This window comes from Zeus faber, assembly GCF_960531495.2.
Source record: "Zeus faber genome assembly, chromosome: 3".
In the NCBI taxonomy this organism is placed as follows: Eukaryota; Metazoa; Chordata; class Actinopteri; order Zeiformes; family Zeidae; genus Zeus; species Zeus faber.
Genome location: NC_137190.1, coordinates 4,242,105 through 4,262,465, shown reverse-complemented (window position 1 = coordinate 4,262,465; position 20,361 = coordinate 4,242,105). Strand labels below are relative to the sequence as shown.

At 46.4% G+C, this 20,361-nt stretch overlaps 1 protein-coding gene across 3 annotated transcripts in view; it reads right to left on the bottom strand.

Annotated features, from left to right (window-relative positions):
• mpped2a (metallophosphoesterase domain containing 2a) overlaps nucleotides 1-18,646 on the bottom strand; it is a 55,192-nt gene extending 36,546 nt beyond the window's left edge. Inside the window, exons 1-4 of one of the 3 annotated variants that reach the window (XM_079997693.1) lie at nucleotides 18,527-18,646; nucleotides 17,344-17,493; nucleotides 15,734-15,998; nucleotides 957-1,138 (exon numbers count right to left, since the gene is read on the bottom strand). In XM_079997693.1, the coding sequence (XP_079853819.1) occupies nucleotides 957-1,138; nucleotides 15,734-15,846 (295 nt within the window). In that variant the 5' untranslated portion in view covers nucleotides 15,847-15,998; nucleotides 17,344-17,493; nucleotides 18,527-18,646. The remainder of the gene's footprint in view (nucleotides 1-956; nucleotides 1,139-15,733; nucleotides 15,999-17,343; nucleotides 17,494-18,526) is intronic. The other 2 variants (XM_079997691.1, XM_079997692.1) reach the window with 2 other exon arrangements.
• Between the last annotated feature and the right edge of the window lie 1,715 nt (nucleotides 18,647-20,361).

Sequence of the window (20,361 nt, the reverse complement as noted above, 5' to 3'; positions counted from 1 at the left end):
TTACTCCACAAACTCATCTCGCTGCACCACCCTACCCGAGTCTTTAGAAAGTCTGGCTACTTCCCGTCAAATTTAGTCGTTTTTTTATAAATTCCTGCTCCATATGTGGTTCAATTGAATGAATCTTGAACCACGAGATGTCTGCGACGTCCGGTTCTAACGACACAACAACCATGTCTGTAGCTCAAGTGGTTTTCCTGTTCCAGACACTTTTAGCCCAAAAAGTGCAGAGGAGAATAAAAATAATAATAATAATAAAAATAATAATAATAACAACAACAAAAATAATAACAACAACAATAATAATAATAATAATAATAATAATAACAACAATAAAAACAACAACAAAAAAAAAAAAAAATAATAATAATAATAATAATAATAATAATAATAACAACAAAATAATAAAAATAATAATAACAATAATAATGATAGTGACATGGTTGTGTCCTGGCAGAGATAGCCACCGTGGGACCACAAGCACCACGATCCCCCAAAACTGTTTAATCTCTGGGGCAGCAGGCTGGAGAAGGGGAATGGGGGGGTGGTGCACGTCTTTGTCTGAGCTGCAGTCAGATTTTTTTTTTTTAATTTATCCACCATATGTGCATGTGTGTGCACACGCAAGAGGCCTGTGTGTACAATCATCCTGTGTAGAGTGAACTACATGAGGTGCAAAGAAAGTGCTTTGAAACTCAGGGACCAGTAGAGGACACACACCCACACACACGGTAGAGCTGCCACACACAGCCTGGGGTCAGCTCAGGGGTCAAAGGTTAACTGGGCCAGAGTGTTAGGTCAAAGGGGTTAAACTGGACACTTTAGCACAGCAGTTGGGTGTCTGGGGGGGGATTTGGAATGTTGCATGGTGCTCTCCAGTTACCGGCTAAGCGTGCATGAGGCAGGCCCGGTGTGTGTGTGTGTGTGTGTGTGTGTGGTTTGGAGGGCTTTAGTACCTAGCCAGTCGTTGAACTTCTTGACCTCGGAGGGCAGCCCCAGCTCGGTGAAGTCGCCCGTGTGCAGCAGCACGTCGCCGTACGGCATCTGGATGCCGTCCGTGCGCGAGTGCGTGTCCGACACACACACAAACCTGGTGTGTCCCGCCGGCTTGGGGGTGTCGTAGGGGATGGGGTCCACCCTGGGGGGAGAGGGGGGAGAGGGGAGGCTTGTTAGACATCGGCATTCAGTCTCAAAGTGCCGTGGAGTTGATGTATTTAACAGGCTTGGCAGGTATCCCTAACTTACCAGTCACGGTAGAACTGAAAAAGTTACTTTTTAAGAACAAATTAAAATTAAATTTGAGATTGATTTTGGGAAGAATAATCCTTTATTTATTTATTTGTTTATAAAATTTGATATTGACCTGGATAACTGAATTTAAGAATTACAATAACATATATAGTACTGTATATTTCAGCACTATATATTTGGTACAGGGCAGAGGACAATATAAGGTAAGAAATAACTGAAGCAGAACAACTCTTAAAAAAAATAAGAAAAATATATGGATAAATAAAACAAGATAAAATATTAGCAACTAGTTTAAGACATCTGGTGTTTCCTCCTCATTTCATTTTTCCTCTTATCAGTTCCATTTCCCTGAACAATCTGCAGCCGTTCAGGATAATGTCACTCGTGCAACTGCACTGACGTCTTTTTCTCTTTTACATTCTAAACTGCACAGAATAATTCTTGTGTGGCTGAATTCTGAGACGACCATGAGAAATGCAGGAGCTTAAACCTTAATTCGGCGGTTTAGTTTCTGGCGTCTCCATGCAGCGGCAGCGGTTTCCGTCTCAGCGTGTTCTCGCTGCAACGGACCACTCGCACCGTCACACTCGTCAAAGCTAATTCACAGACTTTGCATCACGTTCTGGAGACATCTCTCCAAGGATTAACTCCAGCAGAAGATTTGGGGCCGACTAATCACGCTGCCAGCAGCCGAGTAACAAGGAGCCGGATCAGGTTCAGACACTTTTTGGGAGAAATGCAGAGGCCACATTTCACTGGCCACCACCCAAAAAGCATGTGCATGTGCATGTGCATGTGTGTGTGTGTGTGTGTGTGTGTGTGTGTGTGTGTGTGTGTGTGTATATATACTGTATATGCATGTGTTGTAGTGCGGTGTGTCATGTGACAAAAAGATTCTTAATTCTTAATTCTCAGCTGGAAAAAAATAATAATAACAGAAAACAAAGTTCCTCCTTCAGGACCTTGAAGTGGATGGGGCTGAATGGGGATCTGGGCTTTGTGCTTTCGAGACAATTCTCATTCTTAATGTCACAAGATGGAGTTCTATTTACTGATGCCGGCCATAGAGGACACAATAAGACAAATACGATAACACAATACAATGCGGAGAGAAGCCGCATCGCAGCGTGGCCTTGAATAAAAATACCACAGACACAGATTTTCTTTTGGTATTTCAGGTACATATAATAAGACGTCGGGGCCATTTAAAAAAAAATTAAATAAGGTTTGTGCATAATATTCACCACTTCACACACATTTACAATGAGTTAAATGAAAGTGCACAAACTAAAAGAGAACATTTGAATAATAGAGACATAGTAACACACAGTACATGTGCTATTGCAAAAAGCAGAGGCATTACACACGGGAGCTTTCCTGGCTGCACTGATTTGAGCACACGAGGAGGCAAATGGCTGTTTTGTGGCATCAGTTTGACTAAAAAGGAACAGAATTAAGGCATGCCACATCTTTGCTGTCCATTATCCATAGAGAAATCACTTAGACCCACGTCTGGCTGAGAGAGGCTTTTATTCACATTTTCTTTTCCTCAATGTAAGCATGTCTGTTAAAAAAAAAACCGAAAAAAAAACTGTACTTTCCTCCCACTGAAAGGAGAGGGAAAAATGAAAGGGAATAAATAAATAAATAAATAAATAAATGGGCCCTGTAATTGAAGTCAGCAATGTGCAATTCTCTCGTCTTCTGCCACCAGGCCATTATTTCATTAGAAGGGATGTCACTCTGCAGACAAGATCAGACACATAATCGACCCTCCAATCTGCAGCAACCTGACACACACACGCACACGCACACACACACACACACACACACACACACACACACACACACACACACACAGGGGACTCACATCTAGGCACAAACACGGTTCGTAAACAGGATCTGACAAAATAAAAAGAGTTTGGGGTGGAAGGGACATCATTAACTGAGATGGGGAAATCGGCGTCTGGACAGAGAACAAAAACCTCACAGGAGGAGATGGAAACAGAACGAAAATAACAACAAATGAAAGCGAGGCGGAAATTTCCCCTCCCCAAACAAGGCTCCGAAAACGCAGGGCTGTGCGGCGGCGCGATGGGAGATTGCTCGGCCGCCACGAAGGGGGAAGGAAAAGCAGTTTCCCAGTTTTCACCTTCATCGTCTTGGGCGAGCTTCAGGACGACGTGAGTTCAGGAAAAGCAACGTTTTGCGGCCCCGAGTCGCCCACAACCAGCTCCCTCCCCATGAAATGTGGTTACAGTGGTATATTTGGGAGTCGGAGGGAGGCCCTGGGGCCTGACCCCTGAACAGAAAACACTCCCATCCACCGCGATAGAGCGCAGCAAAATGAAATGAAAAACTAGCTGCAGAGATAATATTTGTTATTGACTCGCTGCGGTAAATAAGTCTGTCTGCCGCACAAGCACACGCACACACACACGCTTCTGATTAGATTTGGTTCTCTGCGGGCCTGCACGTCATGCAGCTCCAGAGAACTCGACAGTTCTGGTTATGGAGAACAGACCGCCGCAGCGTGCACGGGATCACACACGCACGCACACACACACACACACACACACACACACACACACACACACACACACACACACACACACACACACACACACACACACACACACACACACACACACACACACACACACACACACACACGCCGCAAAAATGCACATCCTTGAGTACACTTAAGAAACCTCTTTCCTTGGAGATTAAATCCACCTTGAGAATGAAAGTAAATACCGACTCCCATCAATTAAGAAAAGGCCTAGCCAACGGAAATGGCATAATGTTGCTGCATTAGGCTAACACACACACACACACACAAGTAGTTATGCACACACACACACACACACACACACACTTAATGGGGTCTCAATATTTTTCATTAACATCTGAATACGTAACAATATTTATAATTGATTGCTCAGGAGCGAGGAGGAATAACCGGAGAGTTCAGCGGCGTGCTTGATCCAAACGCAGGAAAAGAGAGAAATAGAGCCAAGGATGGAAAGAGAGAGAGAGGAAAGACAGCGTTACTGTCCAGTGATGACAGCAAACCGTGTCAGCATGAAGGCACATGTCTTTCTGTGCACCGGCGTGACATCAGACAGAAGATCAAGGGAGAGAGAGAGAGAGAGAGAGAGAGAGAGAGAGAGAGAGAGAGAGAGAGAGAGAGAGAGAGAGGGGAGAGAGAGAGAGAGAGAGAGAGAGAGAGAGAGAGAGAGGGAGAGCGAGAGAGAGACAGAGGGAGAGAGAGGGAGAGAGAGACAGCGGGAGAGAGAGAGAGACAGAAGGAGACAGAGAGACAGAGGGAGAGAGAGAGAGACAGAGGGAGAGCGAGACAGAGGGAGAGAGACAGAAGGAGAGAGAGAGAGAGACAGAGGGAGAGAGACAGAAGGAGAGAGAGAGAGAGAAACAGAGGGAGAGAGACAGAAGGAGAGCGAGAGAGAGAAAGAGAGAGAAGAAGAGTGGAACATGCTAATATTCTAGGGCACACTCAAACCTGCCATGACATTAGAGCCGACACAAGAGCAGCCCCAGAAACATCCAGAAGGAGGAGGAAGGAGGAGGAAAAAAAACAAAGAGGGGAATACTTCCAGTGATCCTCGAAGAAAGAAAGAAAAACCTTAAATATTAAATTCCGTTTTCACAATAAAGGGTGCGTTGTTTTGATCAGGTCAGGGAGGATTCAGGACTCAGGTCTGATGTACACAATATAGGAAATACTAAATAGCAAGCAAAGCGGTGCAGATGGAAGAGGGATCCTGACGTGTGCACACAGGATGGACCTATCAGAGAGCTTCAAAAACACCTTTTATTCAACACATGTGGTGTCTACTGACGACATTCGCACAAGCACAAAAAAACCTATTAGTAATAATGATATAGGAACCATCATTCAAAAAATAATACAAATAAAAGTAAAAAATAAATACTAAGCCATACAATAAGGCCCCAAAGGGAAACACAAAGCCCCTTTCCATCAGCGCAGCGAGGAATCAAGCAAACACCGTGCAAAAGGACACATCTCCCTCTGAAACAGAGCCGAGCCTGTCCTTGCAGCACCGCTGTTTGAAATCCTGCACCTCACTCATTCGTTTGTAAAACCTAAAATCAACCAGCACCCCCGAAAAAACAGAGAAGCTGAGAGAAAGAGAGAGAGAGCCAGAAATAGAAAGAGGGTGGGAGAGAGAGAGAGAGAGAGAGAGAGAGAGAGAGAGAGGGGGGAGGACAGAGACAGAAAAAGAGAGCGAGAGAGACTGAATGTGAGACAAAAGGAGCATTTTTTGAGTTGGGATGGAGGGAGGGAGAGAGACAGAGGGAGAAACGGTGAAGGAGAAAGAAAGAGAGAGAGAGAGTGAGCGAGAGGGAGCGCGAGACAGAGAGAGAGAGAGAGCACGGGGTCCGGGCGGCAGCACAGAGAGGCTCTGTGATGTCTGCAGCAGGATATTTTATTTGACGGAGCCCACTTGGCTCCCGTGGCCTTTTGGAAAAACACACCAGTGAAGTGGGTCAGAGTTCAGACGCCGCTCGCCCCGCAGACGTGCACTGGGCTCGCGGCCGATAAGGAGGTCGCCCTTTCTGTCGCCCTCCAACCCGCCGCGCTCCTCCGCAGCCCCGGGTGAACTATTTTGATTGATTGCCAAACTTCTTCCCGAGAGTTTGTGAAAAACCTTCCGAGCAAAAAAAAAAAAAAAAAAATGCTTTGAATAAAACCTCAGCTCTTTGTGATGCGTCGGGAGAAAAGCATAATGTGGAAAACACCTTAACCAAATCCAAAATAAATACACATTAAATGCCCCTATCTTAGGTGTGCATTTTCTATTTTCGAAAACAAGAAGCTCACAATAGTGCCAGACAGTTTTGTACCGAATCAACTCTTTTCACTACATTTGCGCGAAAGTAAGAGAGACTAGAAACAGGAAGTGGAGTCACTTCGTACTGGAACCTATTGTAGCTATAATGCTGCAATTACAAAAAGTAGCTGTGATATTACTGTTAAAAAAAATAAAAAACGCACTCAGCCACCATGTGGCCATGATGAGTTTCCCCATTTTCGAAAATGTGTCGTTTGCCCCATTGCACTGCATTGAGGCACAATGAGAAGTTGCAGCACGGTTGTAAATTTCTCAGTAGAAAAGCGTTCAATGCGGTTGTGCTGTGAACAGTTACACACGATGGAACCAACATTGTTAACATGATAAAAGCAACATGCTTTAAAGAATAACTTCAAAATGTTCAAAATGCTTCAAAACTAAGGTTGGGTATTTTTATAATGTCGACCGAATTCCATTGACATATACTGCATACAGAGTATAGATAAAAAAAATAGTTTAATAAGAGGTGGTCATTTTAAAGCAGGATCTCAGTCCTACATTTAACTTTCTGGCAAAAAAAAACAAAACAAAGAAAAAAAACAAGAAAACTGGAATGAAATTCCAGAGTAGAATTCAATGCCGATCATCTCCTCTTTTTCTCTAAATAACTGACAACCATTCACACTGAATGTAAGCACACACACACACACACACACACACACACACACACACACACACACACACACACACACACACACACACACACACACACACACACACACACACACACACACGCGCGCGCGCACACACACGCGCGCACACACACACGCGCGCTTTGTGAATGCAAAGCATGAGGTGACCTGAGCGTTTCCGTTATCCGCTAATTGCCGTTTTTTGACCGGTAAAATCTGTTGAAGTAGGACATATTTAAATCTCTCCGGTCATAATGTCCGGTGAAAATAATTCCCTCCGAGCACAATTTGAATTAGTGCTCGGCCATAAAACAATAATGATAATTTATTGCCATATTCATTTCCTCAATGTCAAATAAAAATAAGCTTGATCATTTCCATATAAAAAATTGCGCAGATCTGGCGAGTGGCAACAGAAAGCCAATCAGTTTGGACAATCTAAGGCTGACCTTTCACCTCTAACCAATCACGTTTGTCAATTTAAAAATAAGCCCCGCCCACAGGCTGCGCTTGTAAACACAGTAAACACGGAGCGGAGACGGAGCTCAGCGTCAGAAAGATGATGTCATGTGGCAACAGGGACACATACATCCATAGTTTGGTGTTTTTTTGGGAAATTTAAGTTATTAAGTTAATTATTAATTAAGTTAAGATATTTAAGTATTAAGTAAATATCCATTGTGTAAAATATGTCGACGAGATGTCCCGACGAAGACGGACACCACAAATTATTAATATTTTTTTAGACCTACTTACCATATTTATTTTGTATTAGATTTGATCAAAATGTCATTTTAGTGAAATGTTAATTAAAGCGGCTGCACTTGTTAATTAATGTCCACGAACGGAAATTATTTGATTTCAAGAAGTAATATTCGTAATATTAAATTTATTTATTTATTTTTCAACAACAACAGCGTTATCTGAGGGGACTTATATTATTTTGAATATTTAATTAAAAAACTATTATAAATCTACATGGTTCATGATTTCATTGTTTATAGAGCCTGCTTATCAATTGTTTAAGCTCAATAAACACATAATATTTGACCGGAATCTCTCCCGTTTGTCCGGGAAATTGAAATCTCCCAGGACACGTTGACTGGCACCAATTTGTTCAAACGGAAACTCTGGGTGACCTTGACGGTAAAGTGTTTTTCTGTTTGTGTGTTTACCTGGAAGTTATGTACAGGGATTGGTGGGATCAATACAAGGCTATTGATTCCACTGTTGATAATGGGTTTGTCATTTGCACACACGACGATTCCTTATTCTCCGTCGAGCGCCTGGTTCGAGCGTCGTCCTTTTTTTTTTTCTCAATTGATTTATTCTTTTTATAGACCCGGGGAAGCTGCAACGCCGCGCTGACCTCACCCAGTGCTTCCATCTCAACCAGGTTTGTGTGTCAGAATTTTTTTATTTATTTTTTTTAATACAAATAGCAACGAAGCTCCGAGCGAGGTGAGGAGCCCAGGCTTCCGTGGCATCACCGGGATCTGACATGCGTCTACAGGCCTGAGCCCCCATCTTGTATTTCAACGTCAACTTGGTGGATTGAAGCCGCGCTCTCACCTCCAGCGCTCTCCCTTCTTTACCTTCCTGATGTTTAACATGCAAAGCGGTCGATTCCACTCCAGCTGCCCTCAGGGTAAACCGACAAAATCCACGACGGACCCGACCGGATTGTTTCTATCCGGAGCGCGATGAGGATCGGTTGCTCTTCTTTCTAAAGTGCAACTGATGAAGAAGGCATTCCTAACTCTTTATTTTATCATTTCAGTGGAATAAGGTCATGATATGTTTTCGTACTCCTTGTGCTATGCTGTTTTCCACGAAAAGAAAGAAAAAAAAAAACAGTCTCAATCTAAACCGCAACTAGTTTTATCTCCCATGCAGATGTAGACACAGCGTCGGCTCGGAAATGGAGACTTCCGGCAGCGTTTAAAGCAGGTTGGTCACCACCGGTCCAAACAGACCGGGCGTCCTCCGCCTGCCCGCAACTCATCTACACAACCTCCTCCACCTGTTGTTTCGGAACACTGCCGCCCCCACAGGCTCCGTCCACGCTTACGCCTCATTGTTAATCCAGTCCTGCTGCGGGAGGTTATGCGCTAATGATTTGTAATCAATAGCGCGCCATCAGGAGAGCCTCCGTCTAACTGCTTGGGGTTTTGAGGGCAGAAGTGGGAGCAGGAAGCTAATCAGACGGCCGAGGGGTCAAACCCTCCGACTGAAGCCCACCTCCCCGCATAATGCACTTCTGAACGTACTGGATCGATACGTTCCGTCGTGACGGGGTGAATGGACATCGCTGAGTTTCACTTGGTTCCATGAGCAGCTCAGCAGGTTGAGCCACGGAAGCAGCACACGCATCATAAAATGAAAATACCACCACTGACAAGTTGTCCCTTTTTAGGAGTAAAACTCGCAAAATACCTTTTCTTTTTTATAATATACACAGTTACATGTCACCCCCCCAGCTTTTACATTGCATTTAGTTATTTAAAAGACCATTTTGCCAGAAAATTGTATTTTAGCCCTTTTCCTTATCAGCACACACATCTAACATCACTGACCATTTTCCTGATGTCTCCATTTTATGGGTTTTAGAAAGATTTTAGGATATTGTGAGAAAACTCCCATAAAATGATCTCTTTGTCCTGTCGACAATTCAAAAATAAAATAGATTAATTGTGCTGTATTTTGTGCACCACTGCCTTTTCGAATAGAACCAAAAACACATGGCAAATTGAGTGCTGACTAGTAAACGGGATAAAACTATATTTTACGCTTGGTCCTTTAAAGCATGTGCAGCACATTTCCCCAAAGCGTGAGCCCTGAGTATTGTTTGACTCATTGATGGTGGAGTGATGTTAACGCTGATCAGCGCTGACTGAAGGAGTCGATCGGGTGGTGGTGGTGGTGGTGTCGGCAAAAACACCCAAAATACAAACATATTCTAAAGATGTTTGCGCTGCGATGTGATCCAGCACAACATGGTGTTCTGAAGGAAGAAAGGATCTCTGTCCTCTAATCACATCCTCTGGGAACCATAGAGATCTGTGCACAGGACTGTGTGTGTGTGTGTGTGTGTGTGTGTGTGTGTGTGTGTGTGTGTGTGTGTGTGTGTGTGTGTGTGTGTGTGTGTGTGTGTGTGTGTGAGATAAAAGGTAAATGAAATAGATGATTTTTGTTCAAAAAGGCAGAAAATAATTACTATTCGTCCACTCATCCCACACCATTTGGATGCAAAACGTATTGGTCCTGCTGAATTCACCATGTAACCGCGCGCGCACACGCACACACACACACACACACACACACACACACACACACACACACACACACACACACACACACACGCACACAGCAAAACCATTTCTCTGAGAGGGGAGCGGAGAGAGCCTCTCTTATCTTCAGCGTTTCAGCTGTCTGCGCTAATTCAATAAACTTCAGAGGAGCAAAACGAACACAGGAATGAGAGAGAGAGCGAGAGAGGGAGAGAGCGAGAGAGGGAGAGAGCGAGAGAGGGAGAGAGAGAGAGAGAGCGAGAGCGAGAGCGAGAGAGAGAGGGAGAGGGAGAGGGAGAGGGAGAGAGGGAGAGGGAGAGGGAGAGAGAGGGGGGTATATTCTGGGCAGAGAGATGAGAGGGGACAGTGGAACAGAGCAACCAGCAACCAAAAACAACAACAACAACAACAACAACAACAGAAACACAGAGTGGAGCTGCAGGTTGAGAACAGCAGTTGGTGATGGGGGCGAATGCACCGCCCAAATAGGAACCAAATCTAAACAAATATGATGGAGCTCTGTCCCTTCGTACGTCCCCTCCCCCCTCTCTTATTTATTCACCCAGGGTGCCTTGCTGGACCCCCCCCCCCGCAGCTCCAGCCATAATGGGCGTGTGTGGCACACAAAGCCTGCATGGAATATTGGCATCGAAGGAACCTTCCGGCGCTGCGTAGGGAAATAAATTGCTTTGGCTAATGTTCCTTTCATTACCGCACAGCCCTTAATTGTGCAGCTGACAGACTTGTAGCCATAGGGGCGACGAGCGAGAGGAAGACCGAGAGAGCAGGAGAGACCTGGGGGAGGGTTGTAAGAAACGGACGCAGCCGTGCCCCTGGTGGAGGAGGGCACCGGAGCAGAACCTGCGGCAGCGGGTGCAGGTGTGCGGGTGGAACAGCTAGGACTCAGAAAACAGACCGGTCGAAGAATAAACTGCGACAACTGCAATTTCACGCAAGACAAATGGACCGAGCCCTTGCTTCGGGGAGTCGGGGCTTAGCACCATGAACGACAGCCACTTCCACCAATAATGTGTGACATGAAAAGACAGAGAGGGGCGGAGCGGTTGTATGAGAAGTTTCATCAATAGACGTCACATATTAAGGACTTATTGTCCTTAATATGGCGCAGTGCATTGCACTGCTGCCTCACAGCAAGAAGGTCCTGGGTTCGATTCCCGCCTGGGGCGCTGTTGGCACTGTGCTCCGGTGGGTTATCTCCCAAATAGGAGCCTTTCTGTGTGGAGTTTGCATGTTCTCCCCGTGCTCACATGGGGTTTCCTCCACCTCACGTCAGTAAGGACCCCCCTCAAAAACATGCACCCATCATCGTCTGACCAGCGATGGACAATTATCACCTGGTCCCCGGGCGCGTCCACGTATGCTGCCCACTGCTCCTGGCTGTGCCCCCGGAGGAAGGACAAGCCAGGATGGGTCAAAAGCAGAGAATCCATTTCACCGGCCACCATCAAAAAGCATGTGCATGTGTGTGTGTGTGCAAGCATGTGTTGTAGTGTGGTGTGTTGCGTGACTAATAAAGACTGTTTCTTCTATTTTTATTTTTATATATATATATTATACTCCACTCAGAGTTATGGAGTGGTGTAAAGGTAGAGTATAGGTGGAGTGGACCGAGAGCAGAGGTACCATCCCTACATAGTAGAGGTAGAGCAGACAGAGTGGAGTTAGCGTAGAGGTATAGCAGGGGGAGGAAGAGTAGGGGAGTTTAGAGAAGGAGAAGGCAGAGTAGAGGGACCCATCCGTTCCCTTCACAGTAGAGGTGAAGCAGGATCCAACCATCAGTCCCCTCCATAGTAGAGGTGGAGCAGGATCCAACCATCAGTTCCCTCACTAACTGTCATTATATCAACGTAGAAATAATTTTAACGAATAATATTTTTCCACATAAACTCGACATTTTGGCGACGACTTCATGAGAGTGGGGTGGAGGAAGGTGGAGAGAGGTGTCCGGGGGGGGAGCGATGTCCTCCCTCCGGCTGCCAGACTCTGATTCAGACGGTGGAGGTGGAGGAGGTGGTGGTGGTGGTGGTGGTGGGGGCGGAGAAGCCAAAGACTCAAGGACATCAAAAAGGCTTCAATCTGGAAACAACAGACCTGTCCAATGTCAACTGTCACTTAACCCCTCCCCCCGGCCCTCACCCTCTCCACGCCGGCAGGGGGAGAGGAACTTAATCAAGGGTTTTCCCGTCTCAAAAAGCCCTTCCATTTTGGAAGAAGAAAAAAAAAAATGTGGGCGTGGGGGTGGGGGTGGGGGTGGCGGTGGCGGTGGGGGGTGAGCGGCGGGGACAAAAAGGCTCCAAAATGGAAATGGCCCTTTGTTTCCAGGAGGGCCAGAGACCTGAGAGCTGCTCCACCAGCCATCCAGGAGGACTGACAGGAGGGGGGGGGGGGGGGGTGTAATGAGAGGGAGGAATATGAAGGAGAGGGAGGGGGGGCAGGAGAGAGAGAGAGAGAGAGGGAGAGGGAGAGGGAGAGAAAGAGGGGGAGTGGAGGGGGGACCGGTGAGACTCCTACCAGAGGCAGAAGAGAAGGAAGGGACTGAGAAAAGGCACTTTTAGGGTCTATCCTTCAGTTTGCATTCAGAGCTTGTGTGAAAAATAGACTTAAAAAAAAAGAAAAAAAAAAAAAAGGTCGAAAAATAATTCTCTACACTAAGGAATCATTAAAAAATAAAAAAATAAAAAATAACTTACCACTTCATTTCAACAATTGGGATTTTGTTTGCGGCCAATTTATTCCAATTCCTACGTCGAGGACGCAGCGATCGATGCGATGACGGCATTGTGGACGAACACAAGTGGGTATGTCAGACAGACAGAACCTGTTAAACGATGCACATCGACAGGCTTGACCCTCATCTTTCACAAGGCCACGCTGCAAAGGCCCAACGCTTTTCGCTTAAAACCCAAAACGCTACGATGGCAAATGATACAAAAAAAAAAAACAGGCGTCCAGAGCGTCGGCGTTTGCACTGAGAATGCGGCGGGGTTTTCTAACGGACGTGCTCTTTTAGAGCGTACAAGCGCGTCGGGGCCGCCGTCATAAAACGATTCACACTCACGGGCTCCTTAATTATTCAGAGGGCGAGAATAATTAACAAGGCATCTGGAGAGGAAGGACGGGGAGTTCGTCAAATGTGGAGGAAGAAAGGAAAGCAAAAAAGAAAAAAAAAGAGGAAGAGGCCGGGACGCCGCCACCGCTCCAGCCCTCTTTGGCGGGAGGGTTGGAGGGTTTGATCAAATGAACGCAGCGAGGTCTTAAGTGTATTAAGAGAATTATATTTCGGAGAGCAGATAAGCGCTTCAGAGGAGACGAGAGGGGGAAGGGAAGAAAAAAATGGAGAGAGGAGAATGCCATCGCCGTGCGTCCTTCAACGTCTGCCGTGTTCACACACAGAACCTGAGTATAAATACCGACAGACACACAGAACCAACTCATACTGACTTAATAGGCGTGTGTGTGTGTGAGTGAGAGAGAGAGAGGGAGGGAGAGGGAGAGGGAGTGCACCCGGTGTCCTTCCAGCCCCTGTGACTAAACCCGTGCACGTCCGTCACTCTGTCTGTCTGTCTGTCTGTCTGTCTGCACCTTTCCGGGTGTCTGGCTTCACAAACATACTGGCCCGCAGCCGGCGCATTCCGCACACGATGCCGCTGCCGCCGTCGTCATCGCCGCAACCCGGAGCATATGTTATGAGTTTCAGAGCACTTTGTGTTTTCAGAAGATGACAGCGAGGAGAAGCGAGGGAGACCCGAAAAAAAAAAAAAAAAAGTAAGATACGCGGGGAAGGAAAGTGAAACCAAACATGGCCGCTCTCAGAGAGGGGTCTGTACTTCGAAGAATGTTCCCTTTGACTTCAGGGGTCACGTTCCACAGCATTAGAATTGTCTGTGTGCAAACCCACTCTGTGTGTGCGTGCATGTATATAAATATATACAGGCATGTGTATGTGCATATACATGTACACACATCAAGATGTGCATGTTCCCATATGTGCTTCACATACCGATGCCCTCCATGCCGCACAAAAGCCTCCGCTGTTCTTGATGCCCACAAATCTAAATATTCTGTCTGGGGAGCGCGTTGCTGCACTGCTGCTGCTGCTGCTGCTGCTGCTGCTGCAGATGAGGTGGAGGAGGTGGAGCGGGGGACATTAGAAGGGATAACATTTCAAAAGGGCAGGCAACCCCCCTACTTCTAACCCCCTCCTTCCCTCCTCTTCCGTTCCCCTCGCGCTCCTGGTTCAAGAGCAGAAGCAACTTTTATTTATGTCCAAATCCTGCCGTGGATGCAGTCGGATCGTTATCTCCCCTCAATCTAAACAAGACTTACTTTCCCAGAACAGAGCGTGCATTCTGCAGGCACGGAGACACAGAGGGGGGATGGGATGACGGGGGTGAGTGACGGAGTGTGTCTCAGTGTGTGTGTGTGTGTGTGTGTGTGTGTGTGTGTGTGTGTGTGCATGCAATATTGGGGTTCCCAGCCTAAGGGTTGAAACACTGAGGGCTCTGTGGAGACCAGGAAACAGCCTAATGTATTTATGCAAGCACATAGAGTGAGGGAGCGAGAGAAAGAAAGAAAGAGCAAGAAAGCAAAAAAGAAAGAAAGAGAGAGACGGAATGTGAGAGAGGCAGTGCCGATTCAGCACGTCCAGCTACAAAATGTATTGAGAAATAATAATTAAATAAATACAATTTTCGTTTTTAATTTTGCAATGACTTGGGTCATAAAAGGTTTATGTTTTATTAACAAACAGCTAATAAAACACACCCTCAAAAAATATATATATTAAAAAAATTATAATGTGACATTTTTCCGCTGAAAAAAATAAATTGTTTTCCCAAAACGAGGAAGCCTCTTCAAACACGAGGCTGGGACTAGAAAGTGTTCAGCTCGTCAGCATCGCTGGATGGAACAGAGCCTGGATCCCAAACAGCGTCACGTACTCACAGGAACCTGGCCGGCTCCACTGTCGACACTCAAAACTTTGTCAACCTTCAGGACAAGACGATATAAACAGCCTCAGCCCAGAAGGCCGTCTCCGTTTTCTCCAGAAGGGACCGAGACACAACATGCGCCGGGTGCAGGTTGTGTCTCCATGGGGGGGGGGATCTCAGCCAACTGAGACAGAAACCTTCCTATTCCCAAAACCGCAGCAAATAGATCAACACAAAGCAACTTGCTATGAACCACATCAATACCTTAATCTCATTTAAAAAAATAAAATAAAAATAAAAATAATAATAATAATAATAATAATAATAATAATAATAATAATAATAATAAGGACTTCAAAGATCATGTGGGGTGTTTTTATTTTGTGGAGGCTCCAGCTTGCTGACCTACTAATAAACGTCAGAGCATAACTACATCAGACAAGAGTAAAGCTAAATAACTGGGGTGATAAATAAATGAAGAGGAGACTCTGATGCAGACGAAGTGTTCATGCACCGCACCGACACGGGAAAACCAATAAGAATCTGCCGTTCGAAGGAGGCCCAAAGTGGCAGTTTAAGAACATTGCATGAGTGTAAAAAAGGCATTTGAATCGAACCATTAAACATTGGGTTTAAAGTGTGTGTGTGTGTGTGTGTGCGTGTGTGCGTGTGTGCGCGTGTGTGTGTGTGTGTGTGTGTGCGCGCGCACTCACATGTGGACGTGTGGGGGTTGGAAGCGGCTCTGGTTGATGTTGTAGTGTGTGAAGGCCTGCGTAGGGTTGGAGCTGTACTCGTCCACGGTGATGGTCACTTTGCCATGAGCCATCCTTCGGCCTTTTGGGCATCAGACGCCGTTCACCAGGATCCAGAAGCGCGCCGTGCAGCGGTCATCCTTCAGAACCGCTGCTGCATAGAACCAGGGCGGGACGCGCGCTGCGGGGACCGGAGGAGCAGCGCCGGAGCTGGACGCACAGTGAGCTGGGAGAGAAAAGAGGAAAATGTAAAAAAATAATAATAATCTGATAAAGAAATTAAAAAAGAAAAATGTCTGCAATAAACACACTGAACCATGCACCTGCTTCCATGCTTAACAAAAACATTCCAAGAGGAAAAAATAAAAACCACACTTGTAAATATTTCAAATTAATATTTTGTTATTAAACTACATTAATATAGAAATTTAAAAAAAAAACACTCCTAGTGGCATGTTAGATAAAAAATTACTCTGTCATAAAAATGAAATTTACAAAACATTTAGGCTACTAGTTAAACTGCATAAATTAAAAAATTCCAACATTCATGTTAACAATTTATAAATTGTTGTTTTATAACCAATTAATTATGAGCTCCGAAAGCAAAGCCAGCTATTTTTTTTTTATTATTTTAGTTTTACCCTGAATAAAATGTAGGTTAAGGTCATAAATATTATTACTACAGAATAGAACAAATAATTCAATTCAATTTATACAGAATGAATATAATGCAAAACATTTATTCAAGATACAGCCATGATTTTAAACAATTTACATTTTAAATGATGGTTTTTGTTATTTTGCAAATGGCTTCTCGAAATAGCAAACAGCAGTTTAAAAGCTGAAGCACTGACCCTGCAATCCATTTTCAATTGTGTAGCCTTAATGTGTGACTGCTTTTAAATGAACCAAAAGCTTCTACACCATGCAAGGCTTTTCAATGTGAAAGGGGCTCTGGGCTTGTCCATTAGAGTCACTGTAACCGTGCTGCGTTAATAGCACACGCCTGGGGAAAGACTCTACTATTGAAAATCCATTGGTGTCAAAATAAGCACATATTGATTCAACTAAACGCTGAACTGCTCTGCACCCTAAACTAAAAAAAATAAGAAGAAACAACAGACCCACAATGACAACTTTCATCTCAAGCAGTAAAGTCATGTTCCGTATTTACCATTCACATACTTGACAGGCCACCCCTAAATATACAACTATTAAAAGGTCAACTAATTTCACCCATCACACACACACACACACACACACACACACACACACACACACACACACACACACACACACACACACACACACAGAACTGGATACACATGCATTAAGTGCAGAAAGAAAAAAGAAAGCGCCAAAAAATATATATATATATATGTACACAGTAGTATATTTACTTGATTTTATTAAAGGCATTTTGCTCTTTTTTATAATTACTATTTTATTAACTTATACTAACGCAAATCACTTTGAGTTGCATGCTCTTTGTGAAGGTGCTATGCAAATTAATATATAGGTTATTTAAAATAAAATTAAATCTCCGTTCTGGATGTGTGGAGCTCACTCACCGGGCTCCACAGTGGCTCTCCCCTGCACCCTGCAGCTCCCTCCTGGCTGACCTTCCTGGCTGACAGTAAAGAGTCACAGTGGGCTCTGACTCCACACCTGAAGCCTCTTTATAGAGCAGACCTCCTCTGGCAGATGAACCCAACCAACAGCTCAGACATGCACAGGGGAAAAAAAACAAACAAACAAACGAAAAAAAAAAAAAAACTCTTCACTTTGATTTGATTAGTTTAAGTCGAGACAATCAGGCTCTGTGTGCTTGTTAACAAGATATGCGCCTCTCAGGGTCATAAACAAATAGAGATCTCACTGTTCCAACCCTGCAGCATGCACACACAGAGGATCCGTCATATACCGAGTTCAACTTGGGCCTCAAACATTTTTTTCCCCTCCTTCTTCCATAAATGAGGACAGCCACGGCGCGAGTGCTCTGTGCATTCCTCCATCTCGATCCCTCCCGTGGAAGGAGGGCGTCCCCGACGTGCCGTCCTACGATCCTGCACTTTGGACTGGGGATCTTTGGACCGTCCTGTTAAAGAGCTGCAGGCCGGGGACCGGGGACCGGGGACCGGAGCCCTGCACGCGGGGAAGCATGGCCGGTCCCCCCCACCCCCCTCTGCAGCCGAGTGCGGGCTGCACGGCTGGAGGAGGACCGGCCATGCTTCCCCCTTCCAGCAGCAGCAGCGGCGGCGGCGGCAGCCTCAGCAGCCTCAGCAGCGGCGCCTAGCTGTAGCTTTAGCCGCTAAACCCTCCCTGCCAAGCCGCGCACCGTACACCGGAGCCCCGCTGGAAGGAGCGCGACACTAAAATGCCGAACTCGGTGGATAAAAGCACCTCGGACCGGTCGGGGGGGGGGGGGTCGCGGAGTACGGATTGACCCTCCCGGCTCCGCGCAGCGCTCGACCCGGGCTGCGGGCGCCTCTTCGCGGCCGGAACTAAATATACAAAAAGGTCTGGAACCCTGAACCCCGGAGGTGCTGCAGCGGAACCCCCGGGACCAGGAGGCGGTCCCCGGTTCTCACCCCTGGCTGTGCCCGGTATAAAAAAAAAAAAAGGGACCGGGACCGGGTCCAGGCACCTCTAACCCGCTTTGTGTCACGGCTCTTCCCCTCCTCCTCCTCCTCCTCCTCCTCCTCCTCCTTCCGCGCCGGAGCTCTCTCGGAGCGGAGAAAGGTGGATATCTACCTCGGTGTCGGCCGACGGGAGTCGCGGGTGTCGGGTCGCCCTCTACGCGGTCAGGAGGCGTAGATCCATGCGGTGGAGCCGGCTACTGTCGGGGGAGGGGGTCGCGGGTATCGGGGGTCGCGGTCCGGGCGGGTAGGGCAGAACCTTGGACCCTGGAGCAGCCAGCCGGGGCACGGGGAGCGGAGCCGCGGTGCAGTGAGGCGGAGCCGCCGCTGGGGTCAGGGAGCAGGGGGAGAGCACGGCCCCGTGCGCGGGCACGGGGGCGGGGCGGGGACGCGCCGGGGCGGTGCGCGGGAACGCGCGGTGGTCGCGGGGGCGCGCAACGGCGCAGCTGCGCAGTCCCGCTCCCTCCTCCCCCGCCCCCACCCGGCCGCCGCTGGAATAGCAGTAGGGTTTATTTGATTGCCTTTTATTTGAGTGAACTTATCTGAATATTTAATGTTACAAATATTTTACTTTTATTTATTTTTTGTTTTAGGTCACGTGTTTACATTCTGTAAACAAATGTTTCCCATGTTAATAAAGTGGAGGGGACAGATGCGTCCCTGCTTCCCCGTGGTACTGTGTACGTTCTCTACCTCTTTATCTCTCTCTTTCTTTCTGACACACACACACACACACACACACACACACACACACACACACACATCCATCCTGACATAAGAGGCATTGTACTGAGTGGTGCGTTTGGTTTATGGGAACTTCTATTTCCTGTCTGTTGTTTCTATTTCCTTAAGTTATACATATGATTCATTATTTGGGTGATGCACATATTAGCACATAAGTAATGTTTGCAAAGCGCACAGGTCTGCGCCAATTATGCAATGGAATTGAAGCGATGTTTTGGTGTCTGCAACTCCTTAGATACTCATGAGTTTTACAAATATTAGGCCTTGAAAGGTCTGAAATTTGAATTGTCTCAGTTCACATGACAGTTACACGAGAGGTCAGCGTAATTATTGTGTGTTGAACCAACAGGACCTCGGAAAATAGGATTAAAATAAGGTGGAATGAGGTTACGGCGTAAAATTACCTCAAGAATCAGAGATGATATGACACACACCTGTATTTATCATGCGACTATTACAATGTCCTGATTGAAACTATATATTTTTGGCACTTTTAATTCTATGTGAAAATTGTGTCTGAGCATATTATAGTAGCTAACGCATAAAGTATGAGTTGACAAGTAAACAACACTAATGAGAGCTCTACTGAGGGACTCTTCTCGGAACCAGAACTGGGTCACGCTGGTGAGATACCTCTGTCCGGACTAAAAGGAGGCAGCGCGGCTCCGTCGTTTCAATCTCCATCCTCGGTCCGTGTTTCCGCCCGGCGACCCGCCAGGCGCATGTTCACGTGCCCGTCGAGCTCGCATGCGGCGCTCGGGCCTTGCCGCCGGCGGTCCCACGCGGGCTCGGCGCCGGAAAGCTGCAGACGGACAGCGAACACGGATCCCCCCCCCCCCCCCCCGAGCTGACGCTGGTGTTTTAACGGATCAATATCCTGCGTTTACAGAGACGGGGCCTCCGGCGGCGCGCGGCGGAGGGACGGAAGGAGAGGGCTTCCAGTAGAATATAATAGATATAGAACACCATCATGTGTTGGAGACGTGCTACGTCATCGACCGCTGCAAAGTTGCCTTCGTGTCAACTTCGTGACGCATGAATAAACAATTCAAATCAACATGTTTTATTTCCGTGTGGATTAGTGGCTTTTTGCCAAGGGCTGCGGTTTTATAGCGTCCGTTAAGTCAAGCGTTCTCACTTCCCGTTCGTCCTTAAGTCTTGTAAATGAGCTGATCGCTGATGAAGGGACCATGAGACGGCTCATGT